This window comes from Pristis pectinata, chromosome 5 (assembly GCF_009764475.1).
Source record: "Pristis pectinata isolate sPriPec2 chromosome 5, sPriPec2.1.pri, whole genome shotgun sequence".
NCBI classification, from domain to species: Eukaryota; Metazoa; Chordata; class Chondrichthyes; order Rhinopristiformes; family Pristidae; genus Pristis; species Pristis pectinata.
Window position 1 is genome coordinate 4,008,696 of NC_067409.1, and position 15,645 is coordinate 4,024,340.

Consider the following 15,645-nt stretch of genomic DNA (forward strand, 5'->3'; position numbering starts at 1 on the left):
ATTTAGTGTTAAAAACTATTTTATTAATCACTACTTATGATAATACGTAAAATAAAAGTAAAAATGTTAGTATGTTAGAATTCAAAAAATGTTAAACCTCGAACGTTAACCCCAAAACTAAACTCTTCGTGTGTGTGTGTGACAAAGTCCAAAACTCCCAGTTCCTGAATGGTTCTTAAAGTTCAGTTCCGCAAGCCATAAGGTGAAATATGAGCAAGGGCTTCTTCAACAACCACCGTTGTCTGAAGATAAGATGTAGATGTAGAAAAACATAGAGAGAGTACATACGAAATCCAAATGTTCCACGATGGAACCCAAACGACTCTTCAGTGTTTACTCGGTAGTGACTTCCTCACCCCGAAAAGCATCCGAACCGTGGTCGTCCACACACAAATACCTGTTTCCTTCTACAGGTCAGCAACAAAGTGAACTCCACCGGATTACTTCCAACTTTTCCATACATGGATTTCAGTGGTAAACACAGTTATTGTTTCTCATCCATCGATAGAGAAAAACAAGCAGGCTGGTGTCTCTCTCCCTTCTCTCTCTCTCTTCTTCTTCTTCTGACCTCTTCAACAACGTCATTACGTCCTTTATCTTCTATTGACGTAAGCACGCCCCACACACACATACACACACACTCTCTATCTTAAAGGGACTTTCACTGAGTCCGTAACACCAGATAGAGTCTTTTTCCCAGGTTAGGTGAGTGCAAGACTAGAGGGTATAGGTTTCAGATGAGAGGGAAAACTTCTTCACACAAGAGGGTGGTGGGTATATGGAACGAGCTGCCAGAGGAGGTGGTAGAGGCGGGTACAATTACAACATTTAAAAGACGTTTGGGGCGGTACATGGATAGGAGGGATATGGGCCAAACGCGGGCAAATGGGACGAGCTCAGGTAGGCACCTTGGTCAGCATGGACGAGTTGGGCTGAGGAGCCTGTCTCTGTGCTGTCTAACTCTATGACTAATTCTGAAGGACGGCTTAAAAAGATTTCATCGCCTTGTGGAGATATCCAGTGTCAATGGGAGAGGTGAGGCATTGCACCCTGTGGATATAACTTGAGGCCATTGGATACCTCAGATGTTGGCCTGCTGCTTGATGTTGTGCTTCAGCAAAATGTTTCTTGAGTTGAGATAAACCACATCATGCCACACTGTTCAATAAATGATCTTTTATTTGAATATAATTAGCAGATTAATTGGTTTCTAATCAAAGAGAGACACACCTTCATTTACTGTGGCTGATTACAGTTCCCCCAGTGTGTTGCACAGCACAAGGCAGTTGGAAGTACAAGAAAATTTCCCCAAACGGAAGGCTTATCAACAGAAGTGCCGTTTACAGCGGCAACCTCAAAGGGTTGGATAATTATCCATCCGGTTAGACACTCTCTAAGGATTTGTTGAGATTTAGATCCACATTTCAGACCCAATACATCGAGACACCCGAAATTCAGACCCAGTTAGAAGCAGAATGATCTGTATAATCACAACGCCAGAGAGTTCCATAAAATCTATTGCCAAAGGGACTTCCTTCATCGCTGAAGAGACATGCAGCAGGGTGGAACACTCTATGATATCAGCAATATCCCTAACAAGCTGCAGAAGAAGAAGGAGGTTGGATTTGGATGTGGCTGTCAAATTTCCAACTGCAGAAGACTAGTCACAGTGCAGGACCCTGCAAGAGAACCACAACATCGTTAACCTACCATCAGATACCTCACAAAGCAAGGGGAATCCAACTTCAGACTGCAAGAGCACCAAATTTGATGTACAGTTATTTGAAGTGCCACATAGTCCCAGCTTTATTTTCTCCTCTGTCTGAGTGGGTAGTGGAGGCAAGTATTCTCAACACTCTTAAGAAGTATCTGGACAAGCATTTGAATCACCACGGCATCGGCTATGGAACAAGTGCTGACAAATGATATTAGTACAGAGGGTCAGCACAGACATGGTGGGTTGAAGGACTATTTCTGTGCTGTATGACTCTATGTCTCTGCTAATTCATAGAAGAATCATAAGACAGTACAGCATAATACAGGCCCTTCAGCCCACAATGTTGTGCCGACCTTTAAACCACGCCTAAGTCTATCTAACCCCTTCCTCCCATACATCCCCCTATTTTAAATTCCTCCATATGCTTATCTAGCAATCTCTTGAATTTGACCAATGTACCTGCCTCCACCACCGCCCCAGGCAGCGCATTCCATGCCCCAACCACTCTCTGGGTAAAAAACCTTCCTCTGATATCTCCCTTGAACTTCCCACCCACTACTTTAAAGCCATGCCCTTTTGTATTGAGCATTGGTACCCTGGGAAAGAGGTGCTGGCTGTCCACTCTATCTATTCCTCTTAATATTCTGTACACCTCTAATTTGTCTCCTCTCATCCTCCTTCTCTCCAAAGAGTAAAGCCCGAGCTCCCTTAGTCTCTCCTCATAATGCATACTCTCTAAACCAGGCAGCATCCTGGTAAATCTCCTCTGCACCCTTTCCAACGCTTCCACATCCTTCCTATAATGAGGCGACCAGAACTGGACACAGTACTCCAAGTGTGGTCTAACCAGAGTTTTGTAGAGCTGCATAATTACCTCGCAGCTCTTAAACTCTATCCTACGACTTATGAAAGCTAACATCCCATAAGCTTTCTTAACTACCCTATCCACCTGTGAGGCAACTTTCAGTGATCTGTGGATATGGACCCGCAGATCCCTCTGCTCCTCCACACTACCCAGAATCTTGCCATTAACTTTGTACTCCGCCTTGGAGTTTGTCCTTCCATTTTGTTTTCCAGATATCATTTCTGCAACACCCAGATTGCTCAATGAAGGGTCTCGACCCGAAACGTTGACCGTCCATCTCCCTCCATAGATACTGCCTGACCCGCTGAGTTCCTCCAGAGCCTTTTGTGATGCTCCAGATTCCAGCATCTGCGGTCTTTTGTGTCCCCAGATTGCTGTTTTGTTTTTGTAATATTGCATTCACCATAAGGTCTATCTATGAGGAAGGGTAGATCCTTCATGTGCGTCCTCCAAAAGGTGATAGCTCCAAGAGTCCAGAGTTCACTCCAAAGGGTGTTTGTCATAATTGTCAACTCAGGGCTCTGAGGTGTTGCTTGAATCTAAAACCTTCTAGGTCAGAGATGTAAGTGATACTACTGGACTCAATATGGACCCTGCAACCTCTCTGTAAGGTCCATTTCCTGGTTAGGAGCTTCAGATTACAGTTTTGGATCCTACCCAATTTCCACCAGTTAAACAATCTCCACATAATAGTTTAATTATAGAGGAGATGAGGCACTAACCTGTCCCGGAGAGTTAATATGTTCCCTCCTGCTATTTTTAGCCACCTGATGGACGTTGACACAGATTCAGGGTTGTGTTGAAAACCAATCCACCCGGGCATGACATGTAGAACGTTATTTCTGCCGCACACTGAAAGAAACCTGACTCATCCTTTGGGTCTGGATATATCCCGTCTTCTCTCCCACAGCAGATGTTGGGCCTCCTGGTGGTGGTCCCTGCAAGAAAGTCACAATGTCACGCCTGGACAAAGGCAAGTCTGTCAGGGGTAAGCTGAATATTCAGGAACGAAACCCTCTGTGATCTGCATTCCCAGATGAAATCAAGCGAGACCCTAAAGGAATATAAGGGTATACTTAAGAAGGAAACTAGGAGGGGAAAAAAGATGCCATGAGATATACCTGGTAGATCTGTTACAGCTGTACAAGACGTTCCATGGTAAGGGCACATTTGGAGTACTGAGTGCAGTTCTGGTCGCCCTGCTACAGGAAGGATGTCAAAGCCTAGTAATTTCTAGGGTAGGGACATGTTCGGCACAGCTTTGTGGGCCGAAGGGCCTGAATTGTGCTGTAATTGTTCTATGTTCTATGTTCTATTACGCTGGAAAGGGTACAAAAGTCTCATCAGGATGTTATTGGGACTGGAGGGCTTGAGTTACAAGGCGAGACTGAAAAGGCCAGGACTTTTTTCCCTTGAGCGTGGGAGGCTGAGATGGTGATCTTATAGAGGTTTATGAGGGGCATAAATAAGGTGAATAGCAACAATCTTTTCCCCCAGGGGAGAGGAGTCTAAAACTAGAGGGCACAGGTTTAAAGTGAGAGGGGAAGGATTTAAAAAGGACCTGAAGAACAACTTTTTCACACGGAGGGTGGTGGGTACGTGGAACGAGCTGCCAGAGAAAGTGGCAGATGCGGGTACAATTACAATGTTTAAAAGACGCTTGGACAGTACATGAGTATGAAAGGTTTTGAGGGATATGGGCCAAACGCAGGCAAATGGGACCAGTTCAGTTGGGAAACTTGGTCGGCATGGGTGAGTTGGGCCAAAGGGCCTGTTTTCTGTGCTGCATTACTCTACGACACTTCGACTCTATAAGCTAAATGAGAATCTTAAAATATTCTATGAGTATATTAAGAGCAAAAGGATAACTTGGGAGAGAGTAGTTCCACTTAAGGATCAGTGTGGTCCATGTGTGGAGCCACAGGAGATGGGCGAGGTCTTAAATGAATACTTCTCATCTGTAATCACTGTGGGGAAGGACATAGAAGCAAGAGTTCAGGGAAGAGAATAGTGATGTCCTGAAGCATATCGAGGAGGAGGTTTTGGCCATAAAGTGCATAACGGTGGATAAATCCCCAGGACCTAACCAAGTGTGCCCTAGGATGTTGTGGGAAGCAAGAGGGGAGATTCCTGGGGCCCTGGTGGAGATTCTTGTACCTTCTTTAGCCACAGGTGAGGTACCGGAAGACTGGAGAGTGGCTAACATTGTGCCTTTATTTAAGAAGGGCTGCAGGACAATCCAGGGAACTACAGGCCAGTGAGCCTAACATCAGTGGTGGGAAAGTTACTGGGGGGATTTTGAGGGGCAGGATTTATTTGCATTTGGAAAGGCAAGGACTGATTAGGAATAGTCAGCATGGCTTTGTGCATGGGAGATCTCGTCTCACAAATTTGATAGAGTTTTTGAGCAGGTGACCAAGAGGATTGACGAAGGCGGTGCAGTGAATGTTGTCTACGTGGACTTCAGTAAGACCTTTAACAAAGTCCCACAGGGGAGACTGGTCTGTAAGGTTAAAATCCATGGGGTCCAGGGTGAGATAGAAAATTGGATACAACATTGGCTTGGTGATAGGAGGCAGAGGATAGTAAGGGAAGGTTGCTTTTCAGACTGGAGACCTGTGACCAGTGGTGTGCTGCAGGTGTTGGTGCTGGCTCCGTTATTGTTTGTCATAGATAATAATGATTTGGATGAGAACATAGATGGCACGATGAGTAAGTATACAGAAGACACCAAAACTGGTGGAGAAGGTTGTCTAAGGTTACAACAGGATCTAAATCACCTGGGAAAGTGGGGAAGGGAACGGCAGATGGAGCTTAACTCAGACAAGTGTGATGTGATGCATTTTTAGAAGTTAAACCAGGCCAGGACATACACAGCGCGTGGCAAGGTTCTGGGGAGTGCTGTTGAACAAGTACATAGTTCCCTGAAAGTGGCGACACAGGTACAGAGGTGGTGATGCTTGGGCTTATGGCATGCTTGCCTTCATCAGCTGCAGAACTGAGTTCAGGAGTTGGGATGTCATGTTACAGTTGTACAAATCGTTGGTTAGGCTGCACTTGGAGTATTGTGTGCAGTTCTGGTTGCTGCATTACAGGAAGGGAATGATTAAGCTGGGGAGGGGTCCAAAAGGTATTGAGGTATTGAGTATAGGAGTCAAGAAGTTATGATGCATCTCTATAGAACTCTGGTTAGGCCGCATTTAGAGAATTGTATGCAATTCTGGTCACCTCGCTATAGGAAGGATGTCGAGGCTTTAGAGAGGGTGCAGAGGAGGTTTACCAGGATGCTGCCTGGATTAGAGGGCACGTGCTATCAGGAGAGGCTGGACCAACTTGGGCTCTTTTCTCTGGAGCGACGGAGGCTGAGGGGTGATCTGTTGGAAGTGTATAAAATTATGAGGGGCACAGATAGGGTGAACAAGCAATATCTTTTTCCCATTATTGAGAGATCCCATACCAGAGGGCATGCATTTAAGGTGAGAGGGGGTAGGTTCAGAACAAACATGAGAGGTATGTTTTTTACTGAGAGATGCCTGGAATTCGTTGCCTGATAGGGTGGTGGAGGCAAATTCAATGGGGGCTTTTTAAGAGGGGCTTGGATGGGCACACGAATGAGAGGAAAATGGGGGGATATGGGCATTCTGTAGGTAGGAGGGATTAGCTATGTCGGCACAACATTGTGGGCCGAAGGGCCTGTTCTGTGCTGTACTGTTCTGTGCTGTACTGTTCTATGCTCTTTGAAAAGATTCATAAGGACGTTGCCTGGACTGGAGGGACTGAGTTATGAGAGACTGAATAGGCTGAGACTGTTTTCCCTGGGGCGAAGGAGGCTGAGGGGTGACCTGATAGAGGTTTATAAAATCATGAGGGGTGTAGATAGGGTAGATAATCACTGTCCATTTCCCAGGTTAGGGGAGTCTTTAACCAGAGGTCATAGAATTAAAGTGAGAGGGGAAAGATTTAAGGGGGATCTGAGGGACAACTTTTCCACACAGAGGATGGTGGGGATATGGAAAAAGCTGCCAGAGGACGTGGTGGGGGGGTACAATTACGACGTTGAAAAGACATTTCGACAGGTTCATGAACAGGAAAGGTTCAGAGGGATATGGACCAAAGGTGGGCAAATGGGACTGGTCAGATAGGCATCTTGGTTGGCATGGACGAGTCAGGCTGAAGAGCCTGTTTGACTCTGCAAATTCCAAATCAGCAAAGGGAGTTGTCTGCTTGCCCGCATACAGCACAGCAGCAAACAATGAGCATTGGCTTTCATTGCAAGTGCAGGAGTAGAGAGGCAGTGCGGCCATGGTCACTGGCGCCTCCAGCTGGCGAGAGAAAGGGATAAAAGTAGATTGAACCATAGGTGTGATTGAATTGCTAACAGCAGACCTTTGCACAGCTTTGGAGAACATAGGGAGCAAATGCCATATATCCAAATTCCAACATTCAAATTAGATGTCTGATCGAGTGAAATTAAACTGGTAATTTTGGTTGTAGAAGGAACTCATCAGTCAGGGCATTGAGTACAGGAGTTGGGACATTGCATTCCAGTTGTATAAGTCGTTGGTGAGGCCGCACTTGGAGCACTGTGTTCAGTTTTGGTCACCCTGTTATAGGAGAGATATGGTTAAGCTGGAAAGAGCGCAGAAAAAATTTACCAGGATGTGCCGGGACTCGAGGGCCTGGGTTATAGGGAGAGGTTGGCCAGGCTGGGTCTTTATTCCTTGGTGCATAAGAGAATGAGGGGTGACCTTATTGAAGTTTATAAAATCATGAGGGGCAATAGATAAGGTGGACGGTAACAGTCTTTTCCCCAGGGTAGGGAGTCCAAAACTAGGGGGCATAGGTTTAGGGTGAGGAGGGAAAGATTTAAGAGGGGCAATTTTTTCACGCAGAGGGTGGTGAGTGTATGGAACGAGCTGCCAGAGGAAGTGGGTGAGGCAGGTACAACAGTGTCATTTAAGAAGCACTTGGATAGGTAGACGGAGGGGCGGGGCTTAGAGGAATTTGGGTCGAATGCAGGAAATTGGAACTAGATGGGTCGGCATGGATTTGTTGGGCCGAAGGGCCTTTATCCTGGCTGTATTGCCCTATGACTCTATGAGCTAGATACTGTGAGGACTTTTTCCCCTAAGGGGAGCATTGAGAACTAAGGGGCATAGTTTCAGAATGAGGAGTCACCAATCTAAGGCTTCTCTTCCATTTTTAGAATCCTCTACCTCAGAGAGCTTTGGAGGCTGAATCACTGGGATGCCTTCAATGCAGTAGGTTGGTCTATATAGGAGCCTGGGCAACAGGCGGGAAACTGGACCTGAGGCCAAGGTCAGAACAGCCATTCAATGGCAGAGCAGGTATGAGGAACCGAATATCCTGTTCTTATTCCTTACGTTCTCTCTAATTAGAGTGACAATGTGGAGAGTGTCTGTTATGCAAGCGATGGCTGAGGAGTTCAGTGAAGGTGAGGTAATTGTTTAAGCGGTAATTGGTTTACTATTGTCACATGTACCGAGGTACAGTGAAAAGCTTTGTTTTGCGTGCCATCCATACAGATCATTTCATCACATCAGTGCATCAAGGTAGTACAAGGGAAAACAATAACAGAATGCAGAATGAAGTGTTACAGCTACAGAGAAAGTGCAGTGCAGGTAGACAATAAGGTGCAAGGGCATAATGAGGTAGATTGTGAGGTCAAGAGTTCATCTTTATTGTACAAGAAGTCCCTTCAAGAGACTTATAACAGTGGGATAGAAGCTGTCCTCGTGCCTCATAATACATGTTTTCAAGCTTTTGTATCTTCTACCTGGTGGAAGAGGGGAGAAGAGAGAATGATCAGGGTGGGTGGGGTCTTTGAATGTGTTGGCTGCTATCCCGAAGCATCAGGAAGTGCAGACAGAATCCACGGAGGGGAGGCTGGTTTCTGTGATGTGCTGGGCTGTGTCCACAACTCTCTGCGGTTTCTTGCAGTCTTGGGCAAAGCAGTTGCCATACCAAGCCGTGATGCATCCGGATAAGATGCTTTCTATGATGCTTCTATAAAAATTGGTGAGGGTCAATGGGGACATGCCGAATTTCCTTAGCTTTCTGAGGAAGTAGAGGCGCTGGTGAGCTTTATTGGCCGTGGCATCTACATGGTTGGACCAGGACAAGTTATTGGTGATGTTTACACTTAAGAACTTGAAGCCCTCAACCATCTCCATCTCAGCACCATTGATAGATACAGGGGTGTGAGGAGCGCCAAAAAAAATTAATTCCCACATTACTACCTCATGTCTGTCTGCACTGCACTTTCTCTGTAACTGTAACACTATATTCTGCATTCTGTTTTCCTTTTGTAGTCTTGATATACTTCTGTACAGGATGATCTGTCTGGATGGCATGCAAGGAAAAGCTTTTCACTGTATCTCGGTACGTGTGACAATAATAAACCAATTACCAATTAAATAAGGGATCAAAATAGACGAAATTGCAGGATTAAGATTTGTGACATTTTGTGCTTGCCTCTGACAGGTTCACTTGTTATTGAGATTGTTAACGAGATGATTGAACAGTTTCAGTATTTCCAACCCCACGCCCGTCTCCCCCAGTTACCTGGCACAGTTGTCGATATCTGAGGCAGCGCCGTTGTTGGGGTGCTGTACGGCCAGACACAAGCATTCGCCATTGGGTCATAAACCAAACTTGCCTGGCATGCCACATGGTGAGCTTTCCCTGCCACACACTGGTAGAACATGGAGGCATTCAGTGGGTCAGCGTAGTTCCTATCAACTTTCTCTTTGCAAAACGTTGAATTAAATGTATCTGTATTTGCAAAAACAGAATCACAATGTCAGCAAGGAGCTGCATGGGGTCAGAAGTTACATTTCAAGATATAAATTGGAACTCAAATGGTGGCTGATCGGCCCCATTCATTCTCGTTCATGATCACTATCCAACCTCATCTTGTTCACTTTCACACCTCAAGGGTTGGCATCAGAGAGAGTAGATCGATTCAGTTTGGCCTGCCAGAGGTTGTCACAAAGGCCGCAGGGCAGGCTGAAAAGTTCAGCTGGTGAGCAAGGGGGTGATTTGCTTCCACTCTGGTTTTGTGGGTTCTGAGGTGACTAACGGAGTCAATGTGGGCACTGCAGACTTTACCACAGGTGGGGTCAGTGGCAGCAGGCAGAATGGGCAGTCTGTGAGGTGGTGCATTCCTCCTGCCTCTTCTGCGGAGAATCTGCGTGCTCCCAGTTGATGGACGAGGATTTCAACTCCATCCCCAACGTCCCTTCTCTGCTTTGAGTGGTCTGCGGCCAGAGATTCCCAGGAACTTGTGGGGCTGCTGCATTTCTTCAGGGAGGCTCTGAGCATATCCTTGAATCTTTCCCTCTGTCCTTTTGCCAATCTCTTCCCAAGGCAGAGTTCAGAATAGATTGTGTGTTTTGGGAGCATGATGTTGAGCATGAAAACAACGTGGGCTGCTCACAGGAACTGAGTGAGTGGAACTGGAGCCTTAATACAGGGGATATTGGCCTGAGAGAGAAGATTGATGTTGGTTTGCTTGTCCTTCCAGTGAATTTGGATGATTTTGTGGAGACACTGTCATTTCAATGACTTCAGATGTCCACTGTAGGTAGTCCAGGTCTCAGGAACATACACATGGTCTACTGGACAGCAATCACTGTTGCCCAGTAGACCATGAGTTTTGTGCCAGGTCTGAGCTCTTGATCTTCAAACACCCTTTTCCTCAATCAACCAAAGGCTGTGCAGGTGCACTGAAGGCGATGGAGGATTTCATCACAATGTCTGCCTTTGCCAAGAGGTTGGCTCCCGAGATATGGGAGCTAGTCTATAGTTCCAGAGTTTTTCTCTGAAACTTTATTGTTGGAGGGACAGGTTGGTAAAGGACATCTGTCTTGCAGGTGTTAGTGTGAGGCCCATTCTCTCATATGCTTCAGTGAAAGTGCCAGAGATGGCTTGGAGCTCAGCCTCTCAGCTCAAGGGCACCTCAACTATTGAGGTCTGGGTGACCTTGGTTCTGGAGTGTAGGTTGAACAGCTTCCCATTAGTTCCGAAGATTAGCTCCACTCTTGTGGGAAGTTTGTTGAAGGGATCTGTACTGGGACCTCTGCTATTTGTGATATATACTATTTAAAATGACTTGGATGTAAAGATAGATGATAGTAAGTTTGCAGATGACAGAAAGGTTGGTGGCATTGTAGATAGTAGGGAAGATTGCCAAAGGATACAGTTGGATATAGATGAGTTGCAGTTATGGGAGGAGAAATTGCAGATGGAGTTTAATCTGTGCAAGTGTGAGGTGTCGCACTTTGGGAGATCAAATGTAAAGGAAAAGTACATGGTTAACGACAGGACCCTTAACAGCATTGATGTGCAGAGGGATCTTAGGGTCCAAGTCCATATCTCCCTGAAAGTGGCCGCACAAGTTGATAGGGTGGTGAAGAAGATGTATGGCATGCTTGCCTTCATTATTAGAGGTATTAAGTTCAAGAGTCAGGAAGTTATGTTGCAGCTTTATAAAGCTCTGATTGAGCCACATCTGGACTATTGCATTCATTTCTGTTTGCCCCATTACAGGAAGGATGTGGAGGCTTTGGAGAGGGTGCAGAAGAGGTTCACCAGGATGCTGCCTGGATTAGAAGGCATGAGCTATAAGGAGAAGTTGAACAAACTTGGATTGTTTTCTCTGGAGTGGTGGAGACTGAGGGAAAACCTGACAGAAATTGATAGGGTTATAGGATAATATAAGGTAAGACATCTTTATTAGTCACATGTACATCAATAGAGTAGGCAGCCGGTTTCTTTTTCCCAGGGTCAAAATGTCTAATACTAGAGGGTATGAATTTAAGGTGAGGGGTGGGAAAGTTCAAAAGAGATGTGCAGGGCAAGTTTTTTTACACAGAGAGTGGTGGGTGCTTGGAATGCGCTGCCAGGGGTGGTGGTGGAGGCAGATACAATAGAGGGGTTCAAGAGGTTCTTAGATACATGAAAATGCGGAGCATGGAGGGATATGGACCATGTGCAGGAGGAAAGGATTAGTTTAATTTGGCATCATTAGCTTAATTAGTTCACAACATCTTGGGCCAAATGGCCTGTTGCTGCGCTGTTCTGTTTCATATTCTTTGTTTTACATGAGATGCGACATTGAGACCAGAGAGATTGAGAAAAGTGTTGGGGCTTTGATGCAGCCTGGTTTGACACCACTTTTCACTGAGGATGTCCTATTAGATAGATATATTGGTTAATACGACAGCTCTGTTGTTGTCGTGGAGCTCAATCAAGGGACCACAAAGATATCCACGTCAACTGCACCATGTCAGCAAATAGATTGATCGCTGATCCAATTGACCTGCCCCAAACATAGGCATCATTGGAAACTTTGCCACAAGAAGGTCAATCCCAAAGCTCTCAAGGAGCCCATAAAGTTGACTCTTTCTCAGACAGCAGTACCCCACCAGCAACTTCAGCTCAGAGAAACCCCAAAGTATCATAGCTTCTGGCTGCCCGGAAGTCCATGGTGATTGTCACCTGTGAAGAGACTCTTCGCTCCTCTATCGAGAAGAACCACGACAGGTTTGATGAGGATGACCAGGAGATCAGGGATCTAATTAGCCATAAATGTAAAGCATTCCAGATTGGAATCTCCATGGAGTCATAGAGTAATACAGCTCTTCGTCCCAACTCGTCCATGCCGACCATGGTGCCCACCAAACTAGTCCCATTTGCCCGCGTTTGGCCCATATCCTCTAAACCCCTCCTATCCATGTAATTATTCAAATGTCTTTTGACCGTTGTGGTTGTACCTGCCTCAACCACTTTCTCCAGCAGCTTGTTCCATATACCCACCACCCACTGCGTGAAGAAGTTGCCCCTCAGATCCCTTTTAAATCTTTCACCCCTCACCTTAAACCTATGCCCTCTAGTTTTTTAGTTCCCCTCCCCTGGGAAAAAGACTGTGTGCATTCACCCTGTCTATGCAAAGGGGAAAGAAACAGTTTGTGGTCACCTTAAGGCAGAGGTGAAGGAGATTATCCACCTCACACCCCTGCAGAAACTCCTTATCCTTTCTATTTAACTTATCAATTACCCCTCACCAGAACTTACCTTCCTCCCTCACCCCCATTTAGTTTGAAGCCTTATCTGCAGCATGAGTTATTCAATTTACTTGGACACTGGTCCTCGCCTGTTTCAAGTGCAGGCTGCCACACTGCAGGAGGTTCTCCTATGGGCTGTCAGATGTAAACCAGTCGCCTAGCCTTTGACAGACCCAATAAATCTACAAACAAATTGTGGGGAGAATAAAATGGACTGGGAGAGGGATTAGTGTAAAAAAAAGTACCTGATAGTTCGCACAGACTCAGAAGGCTGAAGTGCCTATTTCTGGGCTGGGCCTGAGGGCACGTACCACCAGACTTAAGGACAGCTTCTACCCCACTGTGATAAGACTATTGAACGTTTCCCTTATACGATGAGATGGACTCTGACCTCACGATCTACCTTGTTGTGACCTTATTGCACTGCACTTTCTCTGTAGCTGTGACACTTTACTCTGTACTGTTATTGTTTTTACCTGTACTACATCAATGGACTCTGTACTCACCCAATGTAACTGCACTGTGCAATGAATTGACCTGTACGATCGGTTTGCAAGACAAGTTTTTCACTGTACCTCGGTACAAGTGACAATAAACCAATGCCAATACCAATCTCTCTATAACTGCATGACATAAGTCAGTTGAATAACATGGTTCATTCCTTTTTCAGGTTCTACTGCTATCATGAGTTAACAGTGAAAGTGTATAGAAAATGTAAAGTACAATAACTCAGCCTTTCACATCTGTGCCTGTCATTTGAAAGAGCTATCCAAATGGCTCCGCTTTTCCATGGTCTTCCTCTGTAAACCTGCAAACGTTTCCTTTGTAAGTGTGCATCCACTTCATATGAGGATCTAATCTCCTTATCAATTTGGTATTAATCTACTTGAATTGGTAGTTTTATTTACCTTCTGGAATATCCTCTGGCCAATCACATATTCCTGTTTTCGGATTGAAAACCAAGCTCTCAGGACACGGCAAGTGGAATGTTTGTCCCAAAAAACACTGGTAAAAGCTAGACCTGTCCAGAGGATCTGGAAAAATACCAGTGTCTTTCTCAAGGCAGAAATTGGGATCCCAGGCGCTGGGCTCTACAAGACAATCACAACATCAGCTCAAGATATTCTGACACATTGTAAAGAAAGGCTGTGGGGTTTAAGCACCAAACTAGATTAGTTTTCTTGAACATGGTACATGGACTGTTGGGCTAAGTGATGAGGGTTTGATGAGAGAGGGAATCAGGGGATCAAGTGTTAAGTAAGTTAAGCCAAAATGCAAAATGCAATATTGTCTGCAATTTATTGTGTGCGGTTCTGGTCGCTCCATTACAGGAAGGACGTGGAGGCTTTGGAGAGGGTGCAGAAGAGGTTCACCAGGATGCTGCCTGGGCAGACATAGTAGTGTAGCAGTTGGGGTAACACTATTACAGCGCTAGTGACCCAGGTTCAATTCCGGCCGCTGTCTGTAAGAAGTTTGTACTTTCTCCCCGTGTCTGCATGGGTTTCCTCCGGGTGCTCCGGTTTCGTCCCGCATTCCAAAAAGACGTACGGGTTAGCAAGTTGTGGGCACGCTTTGTTGGCGCCGGAAGCGTGGCGACACTTGTGGGCTGCACCCAGAGCACTCTGCGCAAAAAGAGGCATTTCACTGTGTGTTTCGATGTACGTGTGACTAATAAAGAAATCTTGTCTTATCTAGAGGCTATGAGCTATAAGGAGAGGTTGGACAGACTTGGGTTGTTTTCTCTGGAACGTCAGAATCTGAGGACCTGATAGAGGCTTAAAAAATTATTGGAGGCAAAGATAGACAGTCAAAATCTTTTTCCTGGGGTAAGAATGTCAAGTATTAGAGTACAGGCATTTAAGGTGAGAGGGAGAAAGTTTAAAGGAGATGTGCGGGGCAATTTTTTTTCTCAGAGAGTGGTGGGTGCCTGGAATGAGCTGCCAGGGGTAGTGTCATAGGCATAGTGCCATAGAGTCATACAACACGGAAACAGGTCTTTGGTCCAACTGGTTCATGCCAACTAAGATGCCCAACCAAGCTGTGTTCTAAGTCCATAGCTCCCTGAAAGTAGCAATACAGGTAGTGTTGCTGGATTAGAGGGTGTGAGCTATAAGGAGAGGTTGGACAAACTTGGGTTGTTTACTCTGGAGCATCAGAGGCTGAGGGGAGACCTGATTGAAGTTCATAAAATTATGAGAGGCACAGATAGGGTAAGACAGTCAGTCTTTTGTCAAGTACTAGAAAATGTGCACTGAAGGTGAGAGGGGGAAAGTTTAAAGGAGATTTGCAGGGGAAGTTTTTTACCCAGAGAGCGGTCGGTGCCTGGAACGGGCTGCCAGCGGTGGTTGTGGAAGCAGATACGATAGTGGTGTTTAAGAGGCTTTTAGACAGGCGCATGAACATACAGGGAATGGAGGGATGTGGATCATGTGCAGACAGATGGGTTTAGTTTATTTTGGCGTCATGGCACAGACATAAGATAAGATTTCTTTATTTGTCATATGTACGTCGAAGCACACAGTGAAATACATCCTTTTACGTAGAGTGCTCTGGGGGGCAGCCCGCAAGTGTCGCCACGCTTCCGGCACCAACATGGCATGCCCACAACTTCCTAACCCGTACGTCTTTGGAACATGGGAGGAAACCGGAGCACCCGGAGGAAACCCACGCAGACACGTGGAGAACGTACAAACTCCTTACAGGCGGCGGCCGGATTTGAACCTGGGTCGCAGGCGTTACATTTACCGCTACACTACCATGCCCTGGTGGGCTGAAAGTCCTGTTCTATGCTCAGGGGGAAGTGAATAGCGAGAAAATGTAAAGCAACCTAGCATTTATTTGGAAGATTGTGTAAAAGCTTGCAGCACAGCGCAGTAAATAAAGCTAGTGATCGACATACAGGACATCACACAGGGCTGTAAGAGGGAGACAGTAACAGAGAGGAATACTGTTGCCTGCACAGTGAGGTAGGGACG

The 15,645-nt window shown here is 45.8% G+C and overlaps 1 protein-coding gene across 3 annotated transcripts in view; it reads right to left on the reverse strand.

The window, feature by feature from the left end:
* Positions 1-1,156: 1,156 nt before the first annotated feature.
* Positions 1,157-15,645, reverse strand: part of LOC127570214 (mucin-2-like) — a 32,418-nt gene continuing 17,929 nt past the window's right edge. For all 3 annotated transcript variants that reach the window (XM_052015502.1, XM_052015501.1, XM_052015500.1), the window contains 4 exons: positions 13,579-13,761; positions 9,168-9,377; positions 3,305-3,520; positions 1,157-1,679 (listed from right to left, as the gene is read on the reverse strand). In XM_052015502.1, the coding sequence (XP_051871462.1) occupies positions 3,342-3,520; positions 9,168-9,377; positions 13,579-13,761 (572 nt within the window). In that variant the 3' untranslated portion in view covers positions 1,157-1,679; positions 3,305-3,341. The remainder of the gene's footprint in view (positions 1,680-3,304; positions 3,521-9,167; positions 9,378-13,578; positions 13,762-15,645) is intronic.